Source organism: Rana temporaria, chromosome 2 (assembly GCF_905171775.1).
Source record: "Rana temporaria chromosome 2, aRanTem1.1, whole genome shotgun sequence".
Taxonomy (NCBI): domain Eukaryota; kingdom Metazoa; phylum Chordata; class Amphibia; order Anura; family Ranidae; genus Rana; species Rana temporaria.
The window spans coordinates 117303962-117329415 of NC_053490.1; the positions used below are offsets into that span (position 1 = coordinate 117303962).

The window sequence follows — 25454 nt, forward strand, 5'->3', positions numbered from 1 at the left end:
CTCAGGCACCAGGTACTGCAGTATGCCTATCCTCACAAACAGAACAAAGTGCTGTGAGTGCTGATAAAGCACAGCAAAACTTTTAGTAAACACATAGGAAGATACAGTGGGCTCCATTCACAAAGCGGTATGTTTCCTGTTAAAATAATACCGCTTAGCGATTTTTAGTAGTGAAAACATGCTGTACATAGCCAGAGTATTTATTAACATTAATGTGGTGTTATTAAGGAGCAGGCTGCTGTGTCTTTAAGAACAGAGGAGTCATCAGCTGTCAGAGGGGTTCCTCGTTGACAGCTGAATGTAATAAAAATAATTGCCGGCAATGATGTCATCTGCCAGGGGCATGCTGGGTCGATGACATCACCAGTAACCCCACCCCTTAGTTATTCAAGAACACCCAGACAGTGAGAGCCTTCTGCACGAGCTGCGCTTTTTTTTTTCTTTTTTTTTCACGTCGGTGGGTCATGATTGACGATGGATCTACAGTATACCAGGGGACATTTTTTCTATTTTTTAAATAAAGGATAAAAAACGGTCTAATGTCTTTACACTACACTTTTTTGGTGAATGCATAAGGGTACTATGTCCCCCATACTCAGAGCTGATCCACCCTATAGGCTCACTATACAAGCCGCTTAGGGCCCCCCAAATTACTAGAGGCCCCGCCTGGTGAGAAGTAATTTTCGATCCCTCCCCCCGCTTCTCAACTCAATCTTTAATGTGACATGTCACTGCCCCCCCGCTTCTCAACTATAATGTGACATTTACATTTTCGGCAGCCCCCCACTGTCATTTTGCTTAGGGCCCCAGGGAGGTCAGGATCGGCACTGCCCATACTCATTCACATAGGAGGGGGTGAAATCTTGGGGCCCCTTTGTTAAAGGGTGCTCCCAGGTTCCAATAAGCCCCCCCGCCTGCAGACCTCCACAACCACCAGCCAGGGTTGCGGGTAGGAGCCTGTGTCTCCATCAACATGGGGACAAGGTGCTTTGGGAGGGCCATAGCCCCCCTGCCCCAAAGCACCCCCCATGTTGAGGGAATGTGGCCTGGTATTGTTCGGGGGGGGGGGGAAGAAGCTTGCTCATCCCCATCCCCTCCCTTTCCTGACCTGCCGGGCTGCATGCTCCGATAAGGGTCTGGTATGGATTTTGAGAAGGTCCCCCACGCAATTTTTTTCAAATTTTTTAATTGCCAGCAATTGTTTTATTGCATGTGCAGCTTGCCCCAAGGTTCTATTCTATCAGGAGATGGATTGGGGGCTGTTGAAAAAGAAGAGGATCAGAGAAGACAGGATCAAACAGTCTTTTTACACAATGCAGAGAATTAGACCCTTCCACAGTGAATATAACAAACATGCTTTGCACATACAGACCGATTTTACGGTTGTGGGTTTAGTAACACTTTAAAGGGTAAGTTCACCTTTACAGAAAATCTGTAAGGTGAGGTTACACTGGATCCCCTCCCTATCGGCTGTACAGGAGTTCCACGATCTTACGCTGCTTCACCGGCCTTTGGGATTTGAAATACTCCTGGATTTCTCTCCTCCAGTGCCGACAGGATGGGCTAGATAATGTCTGACGTTGCTGACCAATTTGAATGCCTCCTATATGTACACGCTGAGAAGTAAAGATAGGAGATTAAGCCCTGGGTATTTGTGGAATGTGTACTGGTTGTGAAGGAGCAGGTGGGCATCTGTTCCTTAAACCATAAACATGATGATTAAGAAACATGTGGCCACCACGTCATTAACAACCAATGAGTCATGCGCAGGCTTGCCTGCTGACAGCTGAAATAAAAAAATTGCTGGCAAATAAAAAATATGGAAAAAGCGGTGTGTAAAAAATTTGAAACAACCCAAAGCTGTAGCAGGTCATTTGGGTCTGGTATGGATTTTGAGGGTACCCCAACAGCAAAAAAAAACAAAAAAAAAAAAAAAAAAAGCCTGGCCTCCCCCCAAAATCCCCCCCAAGGCACATATACAAAACTTTGATTTCCAAAACCATAGGCATGCCCACCAACTTAATTTGAAGCAGTGTCGTGACAGTGGGGGATCACGGGGCGTGGGGAGGGGATCCAGTGTAAGTTCACCTTACAGATTTTCTGTAAAGGTGACCTTACACTTACACGTCAATTCACGGTCAGGTGAATTGACAGTTTCAGGATCGCATGCGCCATTTAGGAAAAATGTGTCCCGACGCCTAAATATCTCATGCAAGCCCATTAACTTAGGTTTTTAATTTTTTTCAGTCGCTTCCTGGTTTCTTGCCTAGGCCAAAATGATGCCATACCTCCTATAGGTCTTCATCTGGAGGAGGGGTTTTCTCAGCCAAGCATACCCTCCTGCCTGCATGTCTGAGCTAAGGGCAGATGGATTCCAGAAAGTAAATGCTACATGAATTGTCTGCCCTACCTCAAGATGGCCACTGCCAGAAATTCTAGGGTAGGTTTTTCAAAGGGAATTCTCAGTAAAATAAAGCATGGAGACATGAATGGATGGGCAAGTTTGCTTTAAATATTAAAAATGAATTAACCACCTTGGTTTGTGGTGCTCAGATGCAGTGCAGTACCCCTTTAAAATCCCAGTTTAAGAATGTGTGGCTTAGAACATCTGCCTCCGTCTTGGGAAAAAAAATACAAAATGAGCAGGCATACTGAAAGTAGGCTGCAACTGCCAGCTTCTGTTTAGCGAAGCCGAGGTTCATCTATAATAATGCAATTTCAAGCTTCTAGAAATGTGACTTCTATCATTAGTGAAACACAACATGAGAGAGAGTACACAGGGTGGTTCTTAAACCTGGCAAGCAGATCGGATGCACAGAGCTGTCAGTACCAGAACATTCTCCATCTGTACAGAAGCCGCAAGAAGACTTTCTCAAGGTTAATTGATTTTTAAGTTGCTTATTAATTTCAAAGCAGTGTGTGAATGATTACTGGCGATGCAACATTAGGTAATGACAGTAAAAACAGAGGCAGCATGCTTCTCTAGGCAGAAAGATGGCCAGAATAATCAGCTGCATGAATATACAGGAAATAGGATTTAAAAGCAGAGGTCCGCCAATTGTTTTTTTTAGTCAGCAGCTACAAATACTGCAGCTGCTGACTTAAAATAAGGACACTTACCTGTCCAGCGTGCCCGCGATATTAGCACCCGAAGCCGATCTACCGCACTGCTCTCGGATGCTGCCGCTGCCATCTTCGGTAAGCGTATCCCTACTGCGCATGCGCGAGTCACGCTGCACGATCTGAATGGTCCATGCTGTCTTCTGGGACCTGTGTGTTTCCCAGAAGACAACGGGGGTGCCGGATGTGGCGTAGATACCCACAGATAATGCGGCTATCTATGCCCAGAAGTGGGTGCAAATACTTGTCTTAGAGTGCTCCCCCCTCCCCCCTGAAAGGTGCCAAGTGTTACACCAGAGGGGGGGGGGGATCCAGACAGCGGAGGTTCCATTTTTGTGTGGACTTCCACTTTAAGATTTTTTTTTTCCCCCCATTTTTCTTTTACATAGTTACAGTTGTGCTCATAAGTTTACATACCCTGGCAGAATTTATGATTTCTTATGCCATTTTTCAGAGAATATGAATGATAACACAAAAACATTTTTCACTCATGGTTAGTGTTTGGCTGAAGCCACGTATCAACTGTGTTTACTCTTTAAATCATAATGGCAACAGAAACTACCCAAATGCCCCTGATCAAAAGTTTACATACCCTGGTGATTTTGCCTGATAACATGCACACAAGTTGACACAAAGTGGTTTGAATTGGCTATTAAAAAGGTAACCATCCTTATCTGTGATCTGTTTGCTTGTAATTAGTGTGTGGGTATAAAGGGTCAATGAGTTTCTGGACTCCTGACAGACCCTTGCATCTTTCATCCAGTGCTGCACTGACATTTCTGGATTCTGAGAAAGCAAAAGAGTTGTCAAATGATCTGCGAGAAAAGGTAATTGAACTGTATAAAACAGGAAAGGGATATAAAAAGATATTCAAGGTATTCAAAATGCCAATCAGCAGTGTTAAAACTCTCATCAAGAAGTGAAAAATTAGGGGTTCTGTTGAAACCAAACCACGGTCAGGTAGACCAAACTAAAAATTCCGCCACAACTGGCAGGAAAATTGTTTGGGATGCAAAGAAAAACCCCCCACAATCAAGATGAAATACAAGACTGAAATACAGGCACTTGAAGAAAAGATGGGCTGCATGTTCGTGTCGCCAGAAGAAAGCCATTACTACACAAATGCAACAAAGTATCCCGCTTACAATACGCCAAAAAGCACAGAGACAAGCCTCAAACCTTCTGGCACAAAGTCATTTGGAGAGACGAGACCAAAAATGTACCTTTTTGGCCACAACCATAAACGCTACATTTTGAGAGGAGTCAACAAGGGCTATGCTGAAAAGTAAGGAGATTGATCGCGGATGTTTTGGGGGATGTGTGAGCTACAAAAAGGCACAGGAAATTTAGTAAAAATTAAGGTGAATGCAGTATTTTATTAAAAAATACTGGAGGAACATTTGCATTCATCAGCCAGGAAGCTGCACATGGGACGTACTTGGACATTCCAACATGACAATGATCCAAAACACAAGGCCAAGTCGACCTGTCATTGGTTAAGGCAGAATAAAGTGAAGGTTCTGGAGTGGCCATCTCAGTCTCCTTACCGCAATATCATTGAGTCACTCTGGGGAGATCTCAGACAGACATACAACTTTCACCAAACACCCCTAGACAGCAGAGAAAACACGAGGCAACATGCCGCCCAAAACAAACCAGCAGCTCCTTCGGGGGTAGTGCTACACTAGCATAGAAAATAAAATGAATAAAAAGGTCATAAATATATTCCATAGTTAGTAGATGCTATAACGTTCATGTAAACCATTTTTTTTTTTTTTTACAAAAACATTGTAGCATAATACATATTGGCTAAGGTCAAGTGGTAAATAAATGCTGATAAATTCTGCTAAACTTGTTTTTTTAAATGCAGCTTAGTTGAGTTTTAGCACCAATTTGATAAAAAAAAGTAGAAAAAAAAATGTTCATAGCTGTTGTGAAGGTGGCTGTTTTCAGAGACAACACTGTGCATTTTTAAAATTGGTAAATATACCCCACAAACACTGTTCACTGTATGTATGCACCAGAAACTGCAAAACACACGGTGCTCTATTACGCAAATTATGACTGCAGCTTTGTACCCCTTCCACTCATTAGGCCACCTAGTACAATTTCTGGAAAATAGGAAGTTGGCCAAAACATGACCATCTAAGCCAATGATCGGCAAAAACTAGCATGCGGTTCCCTTTTCACTAGGCTGTGCATTAGAGAGCTTGCTCAGTTCCTGGAGCCATGCAACTCATAATTGATTGAACTTGGGGATACTGTCCTGTGTAGTAACTTTAGGACGCCAGTCCACTGCCGGTTGCTGTTTCTGAGGATGAGGGAGGCGAGCAGGCAGGACAGGGTTTTTTGCTTCACAGCACCCCATACTGCTTTTATTTCATCATTTTTGAGATCACTTTTATTGTTTATGTCATTTCTGTATGACTCATATTTCTAAATAAACCTTTCATGGTTTTTATGACCTGCACCATTTGGAGCACCCTTTTTTTTTTGTCCGTTTCACTTTTGGAGCCGATATGAATTGATCCTCACCTATTTCGTAGCAGAAGGTTCATCTCTTGAGTCTCTGGGATCCAGTTCCAGAGTCAGAGACCGCATTGCCAACCAGGGAGACCCTGCTTCATCGACTCAGGTCTTCCGAGACCATAGGCGCATCAGACTTACTGTTTTACAAACAGACCAGTCCACACCACACGGTAAGAGTACCACATCTTGTCTGTGTGTGAAGTCACCTAGATTCCTTCAGGCGATCAGCCATTCCACATCCAGTGTTGCTATTTGGAAGAATATTTCATGTTGTGGTCACCATATAGGGACTTTCTATATCACCATATTTAGTTGTGATTGTGTACTTAGTATAAATCGATCCTTTGTCACCATATCAGTCATAATACGTTTGATTGATATATTTAGCACTGCACTATTTATTTCATTTTTTTCATTTTCTTTGTTTGTTAGAGTGCTGGCCACTCTATATATACACACATATATATTTTTTTTTCACTTGTGGGTTAGCACAGTTTTTTCTTCTTTTTACATAGGCAGAAGAGAAGGCCGAGGAGTGCAGCTAGGACTAGAAGGGCAGCATGAGAGATAGTGGATGCTGTGAGGGAGGTGGAGATTCATGGAACAGCGATGGAACAGTCCTCTCCGAATTCTTGTTGAGTAGTTGCATTACTAGTGCAGGAAGTTCAGCTTATGTGAAAGCCAACCAAGCTCGGGAGCCAAGTTTGTATACAGTGTAGCTGGGTGACCCCGGGCTACTCGGAGGATTGGTGGTTTATGGTTCATGATGGAGAAGCAGGCACGCCAATTGTTTGGGTGTGGGTTAGCTTCATAATAGAAAGACCCAGAGATGGAGCTCAGGACCCACCCTCCAGAGGGAGTTCAGGGTTTCTGAAGGGAGCTGTGTGAGAATGCTGTTGAGGTTAGTGGTGCTGAGGTTGGAACAGAGGAAGGCCCAAGCCTGAGAGAAGTTCATGTGGGACAGAAGAAGCCTGGAAGCTGTATTGAGAGTCAGGAGGGACAAGCACAGCTAGGGAGCTGCAAGGAAAGACGCAGAGACAAAATGTAGCATCTGCGCATACCAATGGGATGAGTTTGATGGTCAGGAAGACCAAATGGCGTTTTGACGATCTAGAAAACTCTGCAGAGGTACTAGAAGCAGTAAAGCTGCTACAAGAGAGCAAGGAGGCTGAAGCTATGTTTTCTCAGTAATGGAGAGAACCCCCTGCATGGGAAGATATACATGTATGAATCTTTGACTACAGGCTGCCATGCCCTTAAAAACACAGTTTTGGACTGGCACAACTCATTGAAAACATACCTACTACTTGAGTCTAATTACCCCAATCTTACAACAGTCACATACAGCAGCTCGAAACTTCTGTTGTCATGTACAGTGCGTCTCCAGCAGTCACTTTGTCCACTACCCTACAGCTTATCGTGCTCTCTCCTCTTCTACAGTACTGTTCCCCACCACACACTGATCTAGCCTGAGTGATCAAAGCAGGTGACCCCCTCCTTCAGGAAAAATGTATTGCAGGTAAACACTCTGATCTGAGTTAACATTCTGAGGTCAGCAACAGCAATTACAAAAATGTTTACATCCCCTTTGTCTCCATGCATAGGAATTATAGGAGACCCTGGAGGAAGGTAACTTGTCACAATACTAAACCTTTCAAAAAAACTATCCTCACTAAAGGAGGTGTATGCATAGCTCTCCTGCAGACCGCAACAGCCAACGCCATTTCCCCCTGTTCATAAAAAAATATTCTCTGAAGTCTGCAGTAAAACCAAAACTTTTGGGAGTTTCAATTTATTGGGTACCCTGCAACTCTCACTTGTTCTTTCTGTCACTACAGGTAACACAAAAAATGTGGAGGTCAGCAAAAGAAACCAGAGAGCTGCAGAGAACCCAGGAGATTGACACTACTGGAATGTCAGTTTCCAAGCAGGATTTGCTAGACAATTTCTCAGAAACAACTCTGTGAATCGCTCCTGCGCCTTCAACTCCAAGGTATCAATGTGAAAGAATTAGGGCTGATCTGAGGTCTAAAGGTGCAGGAGTTGGGGCTGAGCCAAGGTGCAGGAATTGGGGCTGAGCTAAGGTGTGAAGGTGCAGGAATTGGGGCTGAGCTAAAGTGTGAAGGTGCAGGAATTGGGGCTGATCGACGGTGTGAAGGTGCAGGAATTGGGGCTGATCGACGGTGTGAAGGTGCAGGAATTGGGGCTGAGCTAAGGTGTGAAGGTGCAGGAATTGGGGCTGAGCTAAGGTGTGAAGGTGCAGGAATTGGGGCTGATCTAAGGTGTGAAGGTGCAGGAATTGGGGCTGATCTAAGGTGCGAAGGTGAAGGAATTGGGCTGAGCTAAGGTGTGAAGGTGCAGGAATTGGGTCTAAGGTGTGAAGGTGCAGGAATTGGGGCTGATCTAAGGTGTGATGGTTCAGAAATTTGGACCGATTTGAAGTGTGAAGGTGCAGGAAAGTAGGGCTGATCTGAGATGTGAAGGTTCAGGAATTGGGACCGATACGAGGTGTAAAGGTACAGGAATTAGGGCTGATTTGAAATGTGAAGGGGCAGGAATTGGGATTGACCTGTTGTGTGAAAATACAGAAGTTGTGGTTGCTTTGAAGGTGCAGGAATTAGGGCTTATCTGGAGGTGAAAAGGTGCATTTTTGGGGCTGATCTGATGTCTGTAGGTGCATTTTTGGGGCTGATCTTGACTTGATGTGCATGTATTGGGGCTATGGGATGTGTATGAATTGGGGCTATATTTTACGTGTGCACCAGTTAACCTAATAATAATGAATGAGCTTAACTTGCCATTAGCAGTATAACTATGAGTGCATTTTAGGCATGAATGAAGGTAAGAAACCATCCACTAACTGCTCCTTCCCACCCAAAACACTTACCTGAGCATGTCAGTGATTCAGAGCTATGCTCATCTGCAGTCCCACAGCACATTGCCTCCTACTATTGCCAGTAAAAACCTGTGAGGAGGGGGGGGGGGTAGCTGAGCCAGGCTGTGTATATCTATGGACACACTCAGCCCTGCATAGGTGACCCATCAGCACATGACTAACTGGCAGAGCCATCAGAGGCGGAACAGAAAGCACCGACGGGGGGACCCCAGTAGAGCAGGTAAGGGATAGCTCTGTGCAATATCCTTGCACAGAACAGGTATTACATTTGTGTTTAATTTTAGCAATAAAAAATATTTTAGCATCACTTTAATGTAAATGTGGAAAAGGCTGCTGACCCCTGATATGAGCTCCAGTACAACCATGCTTGTTGAATTAACTGGAAATGTGAATTCTTTATGCCATCAACCTTACACATGAATAGTAAAACATAAAACCTAAATGGACACTGCAAGCACAATACAACCAGGCTTCCTGTAATAACAAACACATGGTTGATACTGCATGATGGAGCTTGCCAAACATTTTAGGAATCCAAACTACTCTGAGAGATGAATTTCTCATTGATAAAATCAAAGCAATATAGGTGTAACATTTTATAAACCAATACTTCTAAAACAATCATAATACTTGTCATGCACTTAAAACTGAGAAGTACCATGGAGCAAAGACACAAATTATATTCAGTATGCCTTCCTAGAAATTGTGAATAAAATCTTAGCTATAAAAAGGTTGTTGAAAGCAGAGTGGTGAAGGTAATGACTGCACACTCGTTTGAGAGAAGTTAAGATCTTTTAATAGATGGATCTGGTGGTGAACAATGATCTGACAGCAGCTTCAGAATACAAATATAGCACAGCGAATTGCATAGTCCTCCAGATATATAGTCTCAATAACCTAATTTCTCTCTGTCTTCTTTCTGTTTACAGCTGTATAAAGGAGAATGTTTTTAATACCAGACGGTTGTCTCTGGAAATCAGGCAGTTATTGTTTGTGACAGGTCTATACACAGTTAATCAAATTGCTCTGAGATCTGGAAAATAACCCATTAGCTTGCTGATTAGGTAGAAAGGACAAAAGCTACTTCTTTTCAAGGGCTACAAAAATGACCTCTATTGAAATAGTTACTATTGTCCAAATAACAACATTGCATAAAATATAATATACTGTTATGTACATAGTACGAATACCAGTTTTTCCATCAACAGCATCTGTTTTCTCAAACCGTTATACGTCTAGCAGGGTGGGACAAATCTCGGTCACCGGGTCATGGTGACTAAGAAATGCTGTCTGGCAATTGAGGTCTCTAAATGTAATCTTGTTGACTGTAATTTCATCAGTCACCACTAAGTGGCGTCTGGAACAAAAATGTCCGCCGATCAACACAGCAAGTGCCTCTGTGTTTGTTTGTGTGTGTCTTAAAGCGAGATATTATTTGCGTGTGCTAGGAGCCCCAGTATGAGTCTGTGTGCCAACATCCATAGTGTGCATCTGTGTGGCACTAGCAGGGCTAGTGTGCCCGTCAGTAGCCTAGAGCAGTGGTCATCAACTCCTGTCCTCAGGGCCCACTAACAGGCCAGGTTTGCAAGATAACTGAAATACCATCACAGGTGATATAATTTGCTACTCAGTGATTGCAGTATTCTAGTCTGCATCTCCCCAAGGTGATACATAAAACCTGGCCTGTTAGTGGGCCCTGAGGACAGTGTTGATGACCACTTGCCTAGAGTCTTGTATGCAAGTATGGATCAGTGAGGTGCATCGCTATAAATGTGTGCACAGGAGACACTATAAATCAGTTACATGAGTTTGTGCATGCAGGCGCCACTTTGCATTAGTTACAAGAGTGTGCACACAGGGCAAGCCATGCATTTGTTACGTGTGTGTGCATGCAGGGAACACTATCCATCAGTTACATGTGTTTGTGTGCAAGGGACACTATGTATTAGTTACACTTGTTTGTGCACAGGTTGATTTACTAAAGGCAAATAGACTGTGCACTTTGCAAGAGCAGTTGCCCCAGAGATTAGTAAATGAGGTAAAGCTTCACTTCACAAAGAAGACCCAATCACATGCAAGAAAGAAAAAAAAATTGTTTGCTTGCACATGATTGGATGATGAAAGTCAGCAGAGCTCTGAAGCAACTGCACTTTGCACAACCCATTTGCCTTTAGTAAAATCAACCCCTATGTATCAATTACACGTGTTTGGGCGCAGAAGACACACTGCATCAGTTACATGTGTGTGTGTGTGTGCACACGGGACACTAGGCATTAGTTACAGGTGTCTGTTCACAGGGAACACTATGCATCAGTTACATGTCCTTGCTTACAGGGGATACTATGGATCAATTACATGTGTGTACACATTAGACACTATGCATTAGTTACATCTGTGTGTGCTCTCAGGGGACACTATGCATCAAATGACATGCATGCATGCATAGGGGATACTATGCATCAGTTAGACGTGTGCATGCAGGAGACACTTTGTATCAGTTATGTGTGTGTGTGTGTGTACAGGGGACACTATGCTTCAGTTACACTTGTTTGTGTGCAGTGGACACTATGCATCAGTCATGTGTTTGCACACAGGGGACACTATGCATCATTTATGTGTGTATATATGTGTAGGCAGGAGACACTATGCATCAGTTACATATCTGACCTATGCATGTTATGGATCTATCCGCTCTCCTTTGCGCAGCATTCATAGAGTGTGTATGTGTACTTATTCTTTAGTATGTAAGTGTATGTAAAGGTGCAAAAAAATATTTAAAAACCAGGACGGTGGGGACCAGGATTTGTCAGTGTTTTACTAATCTATTTAAACACAGACTTTACTAAATGGTTGCAAATATGTTGGTTATATAACATACGGAAATACTGATCGCCTTGGAGAATAGCTGTTTACTAGCTTTAATAAAGACAGATATAGGTAGATTCAGTAAGAGTTAGGCCGGCTTATCAGTAGATAAGCCGACCTAACTCAGAATCTACGCCGACTTATGTTTAAGCGTATGCTCAAACAGAGATACGCTTAAACATATCTAAGATACGACGGCTTGCGCCGTCCTATCTTAGATTGCAATATTTCGGATAGCCGCTAGGTGGCGCTTCCATTGCGGTCGGTGTAGAATATGTAAATGAGTAGATACGCCGATTCACGAACGTACGCCCGGCCGACGCAGTACTTTTACGCCGTTTACGTTAGAGATAGGCGGCCTAAAGTTAGAGCTAGGCACTAGTTGGAATAGTAATGTTAAGTATGGCCGCCGTTCCCGCGTCGAAATTGGAAATTTTTACGTCGTTTGCGCAAGTCGTCCGTGAATCGAGATTTACGTCGTTTACGTCCAAGTCGAAATCAATAGGCCTGTGCAGCGTACTTAGCCGCAATGCACACTGGGAAATGTAGGCGCCCGGCGCATGCGCAGTTCGAAAAAAAAAACGTAAAAAACGTAAGGTCAAGCACTATTAACATAAAACACGCCCCCCTCAAACACATTTGAATTAGGCGCCCTTACGCCCGCCGCTTTAGGCTACCCGGCCATAACTTAGCAGGCAAGTACATTGTGAATCATGTACTTGCCTCGCTAACTTACGGTGGCGTAGCTTAAATTCCTTAAGCTACGCCGCCGCAAAGTTGCGGCAAGGTTACTGAATCTAGCTCAGTGTTTCTCAACTCCAGTCCTCGGGGCGCACCAACAGGTCTTGTTTTCAGGCTTTCCATTATTGTGCACAGGTGATTTGATCAGTTTCACTGCCTTAGTAATTACCACAGCAGTTTGATCTGAGGGAAATCCTGAAAACATGACCTGTTGGTGCGCCCCGAGGACTGGAGTTGAGAAACACTGATCTAGCTAATAGTCTGTTCACGCTACAAGGGAATTTTCCCTTGGCTTAGTGAATGAGGTGAAGCTCTGCTGAATTCCATTATCCAATCACCCAGCCCCCCAGTAGACAGCCCACCCTGCTTCCAGCTCTTCTTTTTATTTTTACCTGTTCTTCGGTTTATATTCGCTTATTGGTTGTTGATTAACCTTTCTTTTTTGTTATATCTCTCCAGGAGGCATCTTGATTACACTAAGGCCGGGTACTCACGAGCAAACATGTACGGTGAAACCGGTCCGTCGGACCGTTTTCACCGTACATGCCTGCCAGAGGGCTTCTGTACGATGGTTGTACTAACCATCGTACAGAAGTCCGCGCGTAAACACTATGCGGGGCGTGTCCGCGTCGTCGCCGCGACGATGACGCGGCGACGTGGGCGGGCCTGCCATTTAAAGGCTTCCACGCATGTGTCGAAGTCATTCGACGCATGCGAGGGACGGCGGGCGCTCGGACATGTACGGTAGGTCTGTACCGACGACCGTACATGTCCGAGCGGGCAGGATTCCAGCGGACGGTTTTAAAACACGTCCAGGAATATTTGCCCGCTGGGAAAAGGCCCGGCGGGCAAATGTTTGCTGGAATTCGGCCCGCTCGCGCCTACACACGACCGAACATGTATGCCGAAACTGGCCCGCGGACCAGTTTCAGCATACATGTTTGGTCGTATGTACGGGGCCCAAGATGTATTGTGATTTATTGTCTTTTTTTTTTTTTTTTTTAAGAAATAAGAAATATAAACACTAGAGACAAGAGGAAAATTGACACGTTGGGGCTTTTATTGCTGGGGAATGCGCCTCCAAATTCTTCAGATAGAAAAGATAACAAACAAGCAAGTACTGGCACACATGAAACCACACATTTAGTTGGATAGCAAAATTACAAAACCTATGCCTTGTACACACGATCGGAATTTCCGATGGAAAAAGTCAGACTTTTTCCATCAGAAATTCCTACTGTGTGTGTGCCCCATCGGAGAACATTCCGATAAATTCCATCAGAGTTTAAATATAGAACATGTTCTATTTTACATTAATGGAATTCCGACGTGCTTTTGGCCAGGCAAAAGCCTGATCGTGTGTATGGGGCATAAGGCTCATCCATTTTGGACAAATTCACTGGAGAAGGCAACTATACTTGAATTGGTGGCCGCTGGGCTGGGAAGTGCCCTGGAGTGTACAATCCTGGCCTTCGGCTTAGGTCAGGCTCACTCTTAGACTAGCTAGGGGGATACCCCCTGGAAATGGAACCTTATGCATTTTCATCCCCTTCCCCTATGTCCCTGTTTTTTAGGTTCAGATACGTGCATATATTTACCTCTACAGCTGAATCTGCTACCCTTAATGTAGAGGTACCGTTGACTGTTATATTTCTAATGTTAAAATTTCAATAAAGATTATATAAAACAAAACAAAAAAAATATAGGTTATGCTTTTCCATAAGAAGTCTTACCTTCAAGCTCTTCTTTTTCATAGTGTATATTTAGCACCGAACTGGTCCCACCTTGGTCTACAACAGCCTCTTCATCGGTTCTCTGTAAAATAAGACAACACTGAGTCAGTATATTGGTTTTATATGATTATAGGATACATAACACATGGCCAACATTAGGGGTAGGCAAACTTTTATAAAAAAAATCAAAGATCAGGGTTCAGTGCCCTTTTTTTTTCTTCTTTTTTTTTTTTTTTAAAGAAATGAAGAAACCAAGTAGGAATGAAAACATAGAAAAAAGTATATCAAAAAGTAAAAAGTATAATGTACAAAATATAAACTTATCCCATCTAAAACTGGACAGTGCCAGTCAGTAGAGCAGTGGGCAATGTTAGTCTTATATATTTTTTTATTATCTTTTACAATTTATTTAGCAGCTCCATTGGGTGCCTGTGGTGAAATATCAGGGGTCTAAACAGACCCCTGATGTCTCACTTTTGAGACAGAGAAAGGAGATTGAAGACCGTGTCCTCCAAGTGGTGGTTATTTTTATTGGGGAGAAAGAAAAAAAAAGACTTTACAAACATGCTCTGTTGCAGTGAATTTGCACAGAGCAGCCCAGATCCTCCTCTTTTCAGGTCCCTCTTCTGTGCTCCTGGGCCCTCCCTCATGTCTAGTACACCCACAAAAAGCAGCTTGCTATAGGGCCACCCGAGCCGAGTCACAGCTACCTGTATCCATTCAGACACGAAGCTGTGGCCTGGCCCCCGCCCCCTCTCTCCTGATTGGATGACCGACTTTGACAGCAGCGGGAGCTAATGGCACCGCTGCTGTGTCTTGGACAATAAGGAGAGAGAGTCTTGGATAGCCGAGGGACATGAAGACATCACTGGAAAGAGATGGTGCTCAGGTAAGTATTAGGGGGTGCATGGAAGGCTGCTAAACACAGAAGGCTTTGTATCCTAATGCATAGAATACATTAAGGTAAAACAAACATTCTGACTTTAAAAACTCTTTTAATCTCCATCTCTGAAACCTCAGCTGCATAGAATGATTGAACAGGAAGAGCTCTGCACAGTCTCCCTGTTTATTCACATAGAAGTTTCAGTTATGTTCAATCAGAAAAGGAAGAGTCTGGTAAATTACATATTTACTAGCCCCTTACCCCTTTCTCTATCCTGAAACAATCACCCGCAGCAGGCGGCGGGAGGGGGGGAGCTGGCAGCGCTGTGAATGGGGGAGGGGGGGTGGAGCACACAGGGCAGCAGAAGGAAGATGAACCTGGACAGAAAGGTCAGCATTTACAGGAACTGATCCCTTGTATTTTCCTCCTGTAGCAGCGAAGGGAGGAGAAGCCGGTTTTCAGCTGCTGAGGGAGGAAAATACAGATCAAAGTCCAGTAAATGCCACCCCCACTCCTGTCCAAGATTTGGGGGTCGACAAAAAAAAAAAAAAAAATTATGCAATCTACCAGTTAGCTGCCTGAGATAGACTCGTTGCTGACACCGCTATACAAAAATCGTTTATGTATTTCTTATGGGTGCATCCTTCTCAGCAAAAACATCACATCTAGCAAAGAAAAACAATTTTTATACAATTTGTAGCTCTTATGTAATCAGAAAAACAAAGGAACTTTCCTTAAATTATTACAAGTAATCCTGGAAAATGCCCCGCTTTGTAGGAAAATATAGAAACTTCCTTAAGGGACAAATGACGGCAGGCAGGATCCTCTTTCGTTCTGGAGCAATGTCATATGACGCCTCCCCAGTCTCACCGTGCAGCGCGGCGATCGCGGGCACGTTGCGTCACTGGGACATGGTGCAATACCAATCTCAGTAGAGAGCCAATGACGTGGCCCTTTACCCATGTAATCAGCTGTGTCCAATCACTACTTATCAGTGCCCATCAGTGCAGCCTCCTCAGCGCACACCAGTGACAGAGAAAAAAAATATATATTTTGCAAAAAATTGGAAACCCAGCTGTTATTAAATACCACCAAGAGAAAGTGCGGTTTGTGTGAAAAAAAAATTCACTTGGGTACAGTGTTGCATGAACGTGCAATTGTCATTAAAAGTTTGACAGTGCTGAAAATTGGCCCAGGCAAGAAGGGTAAAAGTGCCCAGCAGGGGTGATAAAAAGCATTTTTTTATATATAAAAGATAAAATAAAAATCTGTTTTTATTTTAATCAGATTTTTTTTGATTTTTATCAAATTTTAATAAAGTGCTTTTGGAGTGAAAATCCATCTACAGATAACCAAGCTGCATTTCATGCTGAATAAACTATGTATCATGAGGCTGTATATTCTTTTTTAAATCCAGTAATTTTTTTTTATTATTTTCATCATATACAAATTAGAGCATTCTACATTCAAAATACATTTGATAAATCCAGATACAGTAGGCATATTACATCACCCATTAACACAGCCCCCCCCCCCCCCCCCCCAAAAAAAAAAAAAAAAAAACACACCCCTAAAGTAATAATAAAAATTATAGGCTGTATATTCTGCATTTATATATTTACATTTTTGGTAAACGTATTCAATGAATCCAAGCTCTGCAAGCTGAGACAACATGCACTGCATAGATACATTCACACAATTTCACAGTAACCATGAGAGAAAACAAAGTTCAGGAATATTAATTTATCCCATTGTTTTGCAAATCTATGTACACTACAAACTGTATGATTGAATCGGTTCCGATATCACCGTTTTACTAACCTAACAGATTATTCGAAATAGGAAACCTACATTTTGTTTGCAAATAAAAAAGATTCTAACTACCAGCAAGAATGAATCCTTACATTTAAAGAGCACCTGTCATTTCAGATCCATCATGGCAACGCCCGTTAGCGGGCATCTACTAACCTGCTGCTACCACGTCCCTCACCTTTTTGTGTCACTGCCGCATCACCAGCCATTCCATTAAAGTGAATGGGACCGTCAGTGAGTCAGAGGAGGAGCTGCAGCGGGACAGATGACAGTTGCCCTTTAAAAATTATGATTTAAATAGAGAGTTGATTTAAATCAAGCCTTTTTATTGGCGATTAAAATCGTGATTTAAATCAAATCCACCCTGGTGCCCAGTATTAAAGTGGATAAAGTTAGTTGGCATGTTATTATACATTTTGCATGCTGCTTGGAACATAGATTTGCAGTGTGTAATAAGTGCAGTGTAGTGTATAAGGGACTGTGCTAAGAATTAAAGTTTTTTTTTATTTGCACAATATCATAGAGAGTCTCTTCACCAGGGAAGTCATCTAGTGGTGAACTGTTTCAGCACATGAAGAGTAGCTGAAAAGAGACTGGAAGTCTATAATCTGCTTACTTACAGCCGAGGCCGCCATCATGAATTATGGGGCCCCTTACACAGCTTCAGGCATGGGCCCCCTGGAGCAGAGAACCGGGGGGAGGGGTGCTGCTGCCTGAAATTGAGAAGCGGGGGGCCCCTTTACAAAAAAATAAATAAAATAAAGAAAAATATATATAAAAAAAGGGGGTAGCCATCCGGGCCCTTTAATTATCATTTTATATATACATACACACATGCATACACACACACACACACACACACACACATACATATATACACACACACACACACAGTATTTATCGGCGTATACCGCACACTTTTTTGTCCTGAAAAATCAGGGCAAAATCGCGGGTGCGCGATATACGCCGATACCCGCTTCCTGCGCCGAGTTTGAACCACTGCGCCAGCATATACCGAGCGCAGTACACTCGGGTATAGTCGGGCAGGCTCGGCTCCTCTCGCGGTCACGTCCAGTACGTCCAGGACGCACAGGACGTGACCGCGAGAGGAGCCGAGTCTGCCCGACTATACTGCGCTCGGTATATGCCGGCGCAGTGGTTCAAACTCAGCGCGGGGATCGAGCGGGGAGGACACCGCACCCGACGAGGAGGACACCACCGAAGCCGCAGACGGACGCCGGACCCGACGAGGCCGCGCAAGACACCAAAACTAAGTACTATTATGTTTTTTTTACAGGAATGCAGGTCCACATTAGGGGTGCGCGCTATACGCCGGAGCGCGCAATACCCTGATTATATATATATATAAAAAAATAAAATAAATAAAAAAAATTATATAAAAAAAAGGGGGGATTGTCATCCGGGTCCCTGGGGATCTCCGGACCTCAAAAAAAAAAAAAAAAAAAAAAAAAGTGGTCTTTTAATAAAAAATTAAATAGATTTTTTTTTTTTTTTTTTTTTTTTAAAAGGGGGTTGCCATCCGGGCCCCTTACAGGTGTACTGCCTGTACCCCCCTGATGGCGGCCCTGCTTACAGCTCCAGGAGCCAACTAAAAGCATGGGAACAACTCATTAGTCATCTTAGCTCTACCAGTAAAATTTGCTCTGCCATTGCAGAAAAGCTTCAGGGTTAGTTGTGCCAGCTTCATCTGAAACCAGTCATTTGGAAATGCTGGCACTTGTCTTGATTACAGCATTACACAAAGCAAACTAGGACTTTAATGTAGAAGCACTTCAATGGAAGTACAGATCCATGTACAAGGTCACCCCAATCTAGAGAGGTGCAATGGCGCTTTTTTATTTTGATCTTTCACATCTGCATTATTGTTCTGCCTCATATGAAGCCTGATTATCCCAGCCTGTTTACTGTTTTATACAGATATAATCAAAGCAGAGTACATTTGGGTTTAATAGCATTACATGGAATCTGTCTTTTCTGAGTCTATAAAGCGATGAATATACCATTTTCTGAATTGTATTCATCCACTAAATGTAAAGAGGCGATTTAAAAGCATAAAAAAATAAAATTGTGTTTTATATTAATATCAAGGCAGGAAAAGACTTATTCTACTCTTGTATCGATTCTATATTTGATACAGAATTTTAAGTCTGGGTTATAAAAAGTAGACATTAAATCAGAAAAAAAAAAAAAATACCCACAGTAGTAGATATTAAGGTACCTAAACCAAAAAACAACAAATATAATATATTGCAGCTTATCAGTCATTGAATGATGTGGTTGCATTAAAGTGATACTAAAGGTTCGAACATTAAAAAAAAAAAAAAAAAAAAAAAGTCATACTTACCTCCGCTGTTCAGCTCGTTTTGCACAGTGGCCCTGATCCACGTCTTCTTGGGACCCTCGGCAGCTGTCTCGGCTCCTCCTCGCATCAGATAACCCCCGCTATTGATCTATCCAATGAAGAGCCGTGAAGACCGGGCCGAGATCCAGCGCATTTGATGTGGGACTTTCAGGGGGGGGGGGGGGGGATTTCGCCGTTAATCAGAGCATTGATTATCAGTGCAGACCCATTAAGGATGCCCACTAGAACTCACCAGGGATGCCAATAAGTGCTGCCCATTAGTGCCCATCAGTTTCACCTTTCAGTGCTGCATATAGTGCCTCATCAGTAAAGCCTCATCAGTGAAGGAGAAAACGTACTTATTTACAACATTTTCATAAAAATGTTGCTTGGATACAGTGTTGCATGACCACGCAATTATCATTCATAATGCAACAGTGCTGAAAGCTGAACATTGGCCTAGGCAGGAAGGGGCGTGGATGTGCCCTGCATTGAATTGGTTAAATTCATGATATTAATCAAAACATCAAATATAATACAATTATATATTTAAAAAAATAATAAAAAAATAATGAGAGAGATAGAGATATAGATATAGATTTTTTTTTTTTTTCGACCAAGTGCATCCTGCATTATCGGTTTTGGTTGCAAAATTTCTATTCAATGCACCCCTAGTAAATAGAGAAGAGGAGCAAAATATGCAGGAAATCCAGGAAGTTGTGGAAAGAGATGGCCAGCAGACAGGCAGCACTCACAACATGAATAAAGATTTTTCAAATAAGCTTATATTGGATGGTCAAAAATTACTACGGTTTGTAAATGTATTGTTATTACAATGCTGATGTTATAAGATGAACGTGTATACTGCGACCATATATCCCCTTTAACTTTACAGATACAAAGTGACATTAATCCGTGTTAAAGGTTAACCTTTTAAAGAAGAAGTACAGCCAAAGCTCATTTGGCTGTACTTTTATGGATCACAGGAGTGCAGTTCGTTCAGCACTCGTGCGTCACGTTTTCAGCAGACAGGGGGCAGTCGGATAAAACAGAGCTGATCAAGGCTCGGGAAAGATTGTGACAATATGGTCGGGATCTGTACACAGTGAGCCGCCGAGACCCTGAGCTGGCTGCCCCCACCCCTTCCACTGCCCAGTACTGCAGTGAGCGTGGGGGGGGGGAGGCCTAGAAACATGTAGGAGGATACATTATTGGTCTAAACTGATGAAGAAATTCGATTTTACAATTTTTTTTATTGGATGAGTTTTATAGCAAAAAAATAAAAAATAAATCTTCAAAAACTGTCTTTTTTTTTTTGTTTATAGTGCAAAAAAAACCCAAAAAACTGCAGAGGTGATCAAATACCAACAAAAGAAAGCTCTATTTGCTGGGGGGGGAAAAAAAAAAAGACACCAATTATATTTGGGTATTGCGTCGCACGACCACGTAAAAAGCAACGCATGCTGTTTTCGCAAAAAATGGCCTGGTCAGGAAGGGGGTAAAACCTTCCGGGGCTGAAGTGGTTAAACAATCCATAAGAATGTTTCAATGACAGTTACTGGTATATCAGCAATTGTCAGCCTAAAGAGATATGGCTCCCTGGAAGCCAACGCAACCCTGAACTGTAGTGCTTCAAGTGTGATTTACAAAGGAGATTAGAGAACGCACGCTACATTAAAAACACCCATATTCTTTTTTACAGATAGACACCAATATTTTATGGACTATTCTACTAGTGTTTTAATAAAATCATGACAAGCTGAGTGGATTGTCCCTCTGTACACCCAGTAACGCCGATCTCATTCTCTACAAGTACATTACGCTTAAATGAGTCAAGTCTTTCCCAGCTGAAGGGAGCGTCATAACCTTGTTTAGCAGAGCATGAAGCTTCATTATTGTTATATTAATTGTTAATCTCTCATAGATCCTGCAGCCCAGATAAAAAACATTCAAAAGCTACTATTCACGCTAATGAGACTGGATGCTTTAAAAATGAAAATTAAAAAGTAACAGCCATTCTCCCGCGATTATGGGCAAAAGCATAAAAACTTGAGTTGCTATTTTTAAAGAAAATGTCCGCAGTGGTTTATTATAATAAACTGTTCATAGCAGCCTTATATACTGATGGCAGCACCGCTTTAGGGCATACCACTAATAGAGCTGCTGCTCGTCTACTGAATGTTATCTTATCCAAAAACGACTCTGGGAGAATTGTATATTGGGAATATGAAATTATAATGAACTGGCAAAACACCAGGAGGTCAAAGAAATAAACATGGACAAAGAAGCCATTTCAGGACATAACTCAGCCTGATAAATTCAGAATACTGCATAGAAAAATGTAGAATTGCAGAAAGGGATCAGACATCTCAAGTTGAGTTCATTTTTGCAGATTGATGCCACAGATATAAGCCTATTTAATAAGCCACCAAACAACATTTTCTGCATAATTTAGACAATTTTTTTGTTATAGATGGGATTTGGAAAAAATATAGAACTGTAATTTGTGTTATTGCGTCTGTGCCCCCAATCTGAGAGAGCTTGCCTCACTTCCCCCATCCACTGGAAGAGAGGCAAAAACTACAAATAAAAAAAGTTAATGAATAAAGTGCAATATAGAATTCTCAAGAAGTTACACCAAAATAAATATAATAACTATACGTTGCACACAATCGTTTCACAATTTTGATGAATTTTTATAGCTATATTTATTTTGGTGTAAGTTTTTGATATAGGTGCTGCACTTTACTCATTCAACTATACCAGAAAGGTTTTGGCATAGTAACCAACGGGAGGGCCCGTGTAACCCTGAATCCCCTGGAAAGTATGGGATACCCTTGCTTCAGCTCCCCATGCACCGCTTATGTCTAACTCTCCCTGTGTCTATTAGGGGCACAGGGTAAGCAAGAATATAATGGACATTAAGAAATGTCTTGGATTACTTAACCACTTCCTGACGCCCGTACGAATATGTGCGGCCGCGGGGTGGTTCTAAATCTCTGACAGGACGCATATATGCGTCCTCCGCTCTTCCAGGCCACTAGAGGGGCGGCGCTCGCGTGCCCGCCGCATTCCTGAGATACCGATGCGTGTGCCTGGCAGCCACGATGTCTGCCAGGCAAATCGGCGTATACAGGGACAAGGACATGGATCTCTGTGTGTAAACACAGAGATCCATGTACTGTCAGGGGAGAGAAGAGACCGATCTGTGTCCTTTGTACATAGGGACACAGCATCGGTTACCTCCCCCAGTCACCCCCTCCCCCCACAGTTAGAACACACCCAGGGAATACATTTACCCCTTCCATGCCCCCCTAGTGTTAACCCCTTCACTGCCAGTCACATTTATACAGTAATCGGTGCATTTTTATAGCACTGATCGCAGTATTAATGTGAATGGCACCAAAAATGTGTCAAAAGTGTCCGATGTGTCCGCCATAACGTCGCAGTCCCAATAAAAATCGCAGGTCGCCGCCATTACTAGTAAAAAAAATTAATAAAAATTTATAATTCTGTCCCCTATTTTGTAAGCGCTATAACTTTTGCGCAAACCAGTCGCTTATTGCGATTTTTTTTTTTTACCAAAAATATGTAGAAGAATACGTATCGGCCTAAACTGAGAAAAAAAATAGTTTAAAAAAAAAATGGGCTATTTATTATAGTAACAAGTAAAAAATATTGACTTTTTTTCAAAATTGTCGCTCTTTTTTTGTTTATAGCGCAAAAAATAAAAACCGCAGAGATGATCAAATACCACCAAAAGAAAGCTCTACTTGTGGGGAAAAAAGAACGCCAATTTTGTTTGTGAGCCACGTCGCACGACCGCGCAATTGTCAGTTAAAGCGACGCAGTGCCAGAAGCTGAAATTTCACCTGGTCAGGAAGGGGTATACGTGCCCAGTAAGGAAGTGGTTAAAATGGGACAGTAATATTTATCCACAATATCTCCCATGATATATGTCATATTAGAAAGAGTGACTCATTCATACTGTAAGGAGATGCTAATGTCATCACCTCCAGCCATCTGTCTGTCTGTATAATGTAAAGGAGTCTAGTGTGGCTGCTCTGCATCTCATTGTTGCTTGTGCTAATCGACCCTGCAATTGTGTGAAGGTGTTTTTATGATCATTTATATTGTAGTTAGGGAGCTAGGAGACAGCAAGGCTAGTACCTGAAAGGTCATGCTTATGAGTCACCTATGCTGTAAGGGATTAGTTAATTAGCTCATGTTAAATTTTATGTTTCTGTGTATTGCTAGAGTAATATGAGCAGGTTGTAGGAACCTCCTCTTTTTACTGTATTTAAAGCGGAGGTTCACCCTAAAAAACATCTATATTCCATGCAGCATACTTCCGACAGCTACAGTATGCTGGTATTTTTTTTTTTTCCGCTTTACATACCGTTTTATCGTTTTTTCTTTTCTCACTCCCGCGGGGAATAGGCGTTCCTATGAAGAGGCGTAGATGATTGACGCGCGGATAAGGCACGTCACGCGTTCCGAAAATAGCCGGACTGGGACTCGGCTCTATACGGCGCCTGCGCACAGACTAGGAGCCGTGTAGAGCTGACTGCGCAGGCGCCGTATAAAGCCGATTCCCAGTTCGGATATTTTCGGAACGCGTGACGTGCCTTATCCGTCAATCATCTACGCCTCTTCATAGGAACGCCTACTCCCAGCAGTAGTGAGAACCCAGGTGAAAAAGAACTATAAGACGGTATGTACAGCGCAAAAATATAAAAAATACCAGCATACTGTACATGTCGGCAGTATGCTGGATTTAATGGTATATAGAGGTTTTAGGGCGAACCCCCGACTTGTATTTTTAAAAAAATATATATTTCTTTATGACCTTCACACAGAGCTTCGTCTCATATTTGGGGGGAGAATTATTCGTATGGGTTTCTTCTTCGGCTGGTTGGAGTGTTGGTAGCTGCCTTTGTGTTCGGGAATGGAATGCCCTAAACGACTTTAACCCCTTTCATACTTGGGGTGTCGTTACAGTAACCTTGTTGCTAGCTGCTTGCTTCCTTCCACTGAGTGCTGACTTTACATATTTTAAAAAGGATAACTCCACTTTCATGGGGCAAAAAAATTGCAAATAAAGAGGAAATATAGCGTGTACAATTGCGATACGAGTCATATAATTGAATGTTATTAAAAATCATGTTTTCCTTTCTATCTGCAGCTGCTGTAATTTTCTATAAACGCAATATGTCTACATGGAGTTGTTCTGTACACAAAATGTGTACTGACACTCCCCAGAAACATAATTTTCTGCTTGTGCGATTGGCTCACAAATTTTCCCAGAAGTCTGCCTAAGATACAAGTCAGAATTTAGGCATCCCCTGCAACAAAAATTACATTTTTGGCGAGATACTCCCAATAGGAACACGTGTAAAAGGAATGCAGGCCCAGCAGATTTGTGCTCTGCAGCTGCACAGCCAACGGATAATTATGAAACCACACCCATTAGACTCACTCAGTACAGAGGCACAGAAACACACATGGATTTCTTCCGAACAACAAAAAGGTAGGGATCTGCAAGAAAGGTTGTTATAATCCTTGCAATGTACATAGATCAGCCCGGGGGGGGGGGGGGGATGGGTTTTTGAGTTAAGCTTTAAATAAAAAAGTGACAGTTATACTTTCCTAATTCTATTAAACACTTCAATACAGGGCTTTAATACCCACCTCCATACCGGGCCTATTCTGGCACTTCTCTCCTACATGTACAAATTATCATTCTTTTGCTAGTCAGAACCCCCAAACATATATGATTTTTTAGGCAGACACCCTGGGGAATAAAATGGCGGTCATTGCAACTTTTTATCTTGCACGGTATTTGCGCAATCATTTTTCAAACGCCTTTTTTTGTAAAAAAAATGGTTTCATGAATTAAAAAAACAAAACAGTAAAGTTAGCCCAAATCTTTTTTTAAAAAACATGAAAGATGTTACGCCGAGTAAATAGATACCCAACATGTCATTCTTTAAAATTGCACACACTCGTGGAATGGCGCCAAACTTCGTTACTTAAAAATCTCCATAGGCGATGCTTTAAAAAAATTTACAGGTTACCAGTTTAGAGTTACATAGGAGATCTAGTGCTAGAATTGTTGCATACGCTCTAACGCATACGGCGACACCTCACAGGTCTGGTTTGAACGACATTTATATACGTGGGCGGGACTTACGTGTGCGTTCGCTTCTGGGCGCGAGCTACCGGGGACAGGGGCGTTTTAATATTTTTATTTTTTTTACTTATTTTTTACACTTTTCTTTACATTTTTTTTTTTCGATCGCTTTTATTCCTATTACAAGGAATGTAAACATACATTGTAATAGGAATAGTGTGCGACAGGTCCTTTTTAAGAAAGAGATGCAGGGTCAATAAGACCCCACATCTCTCCTCCAGGCTGGAAAGAATGAGATTGTGAAAAAAAATTCACAGATCTCATTCTTACTAGCTGCAATTGCGGTTTGTTGACGTCACGCCTAGGTACTCGTAAGTAAT

At 42.4% G+C, this 25454-nt stretch overlaps 1 protein-coding gene across 1 annotated transcript in view; it reads right to left on the reverse strand.

The window, feature by feature from the left end:
- Positions 1-25454, reverse strand: part of SLC4A8 (solute carrier family 4 member 8) — a 200458-nt gene that overhangs the window by 112399 nt on the left and 62605 nt on the right. The window contains exon 2 of the mRNA XM_040340821.1: positions 13885-13966. Coding sequence (XP_040196755.1) covers positions 13885-13966 — 82 coding nt within the window. The remainder of the gene's footprint in view (positions 1-13884; positions 13967-25454) is intronic.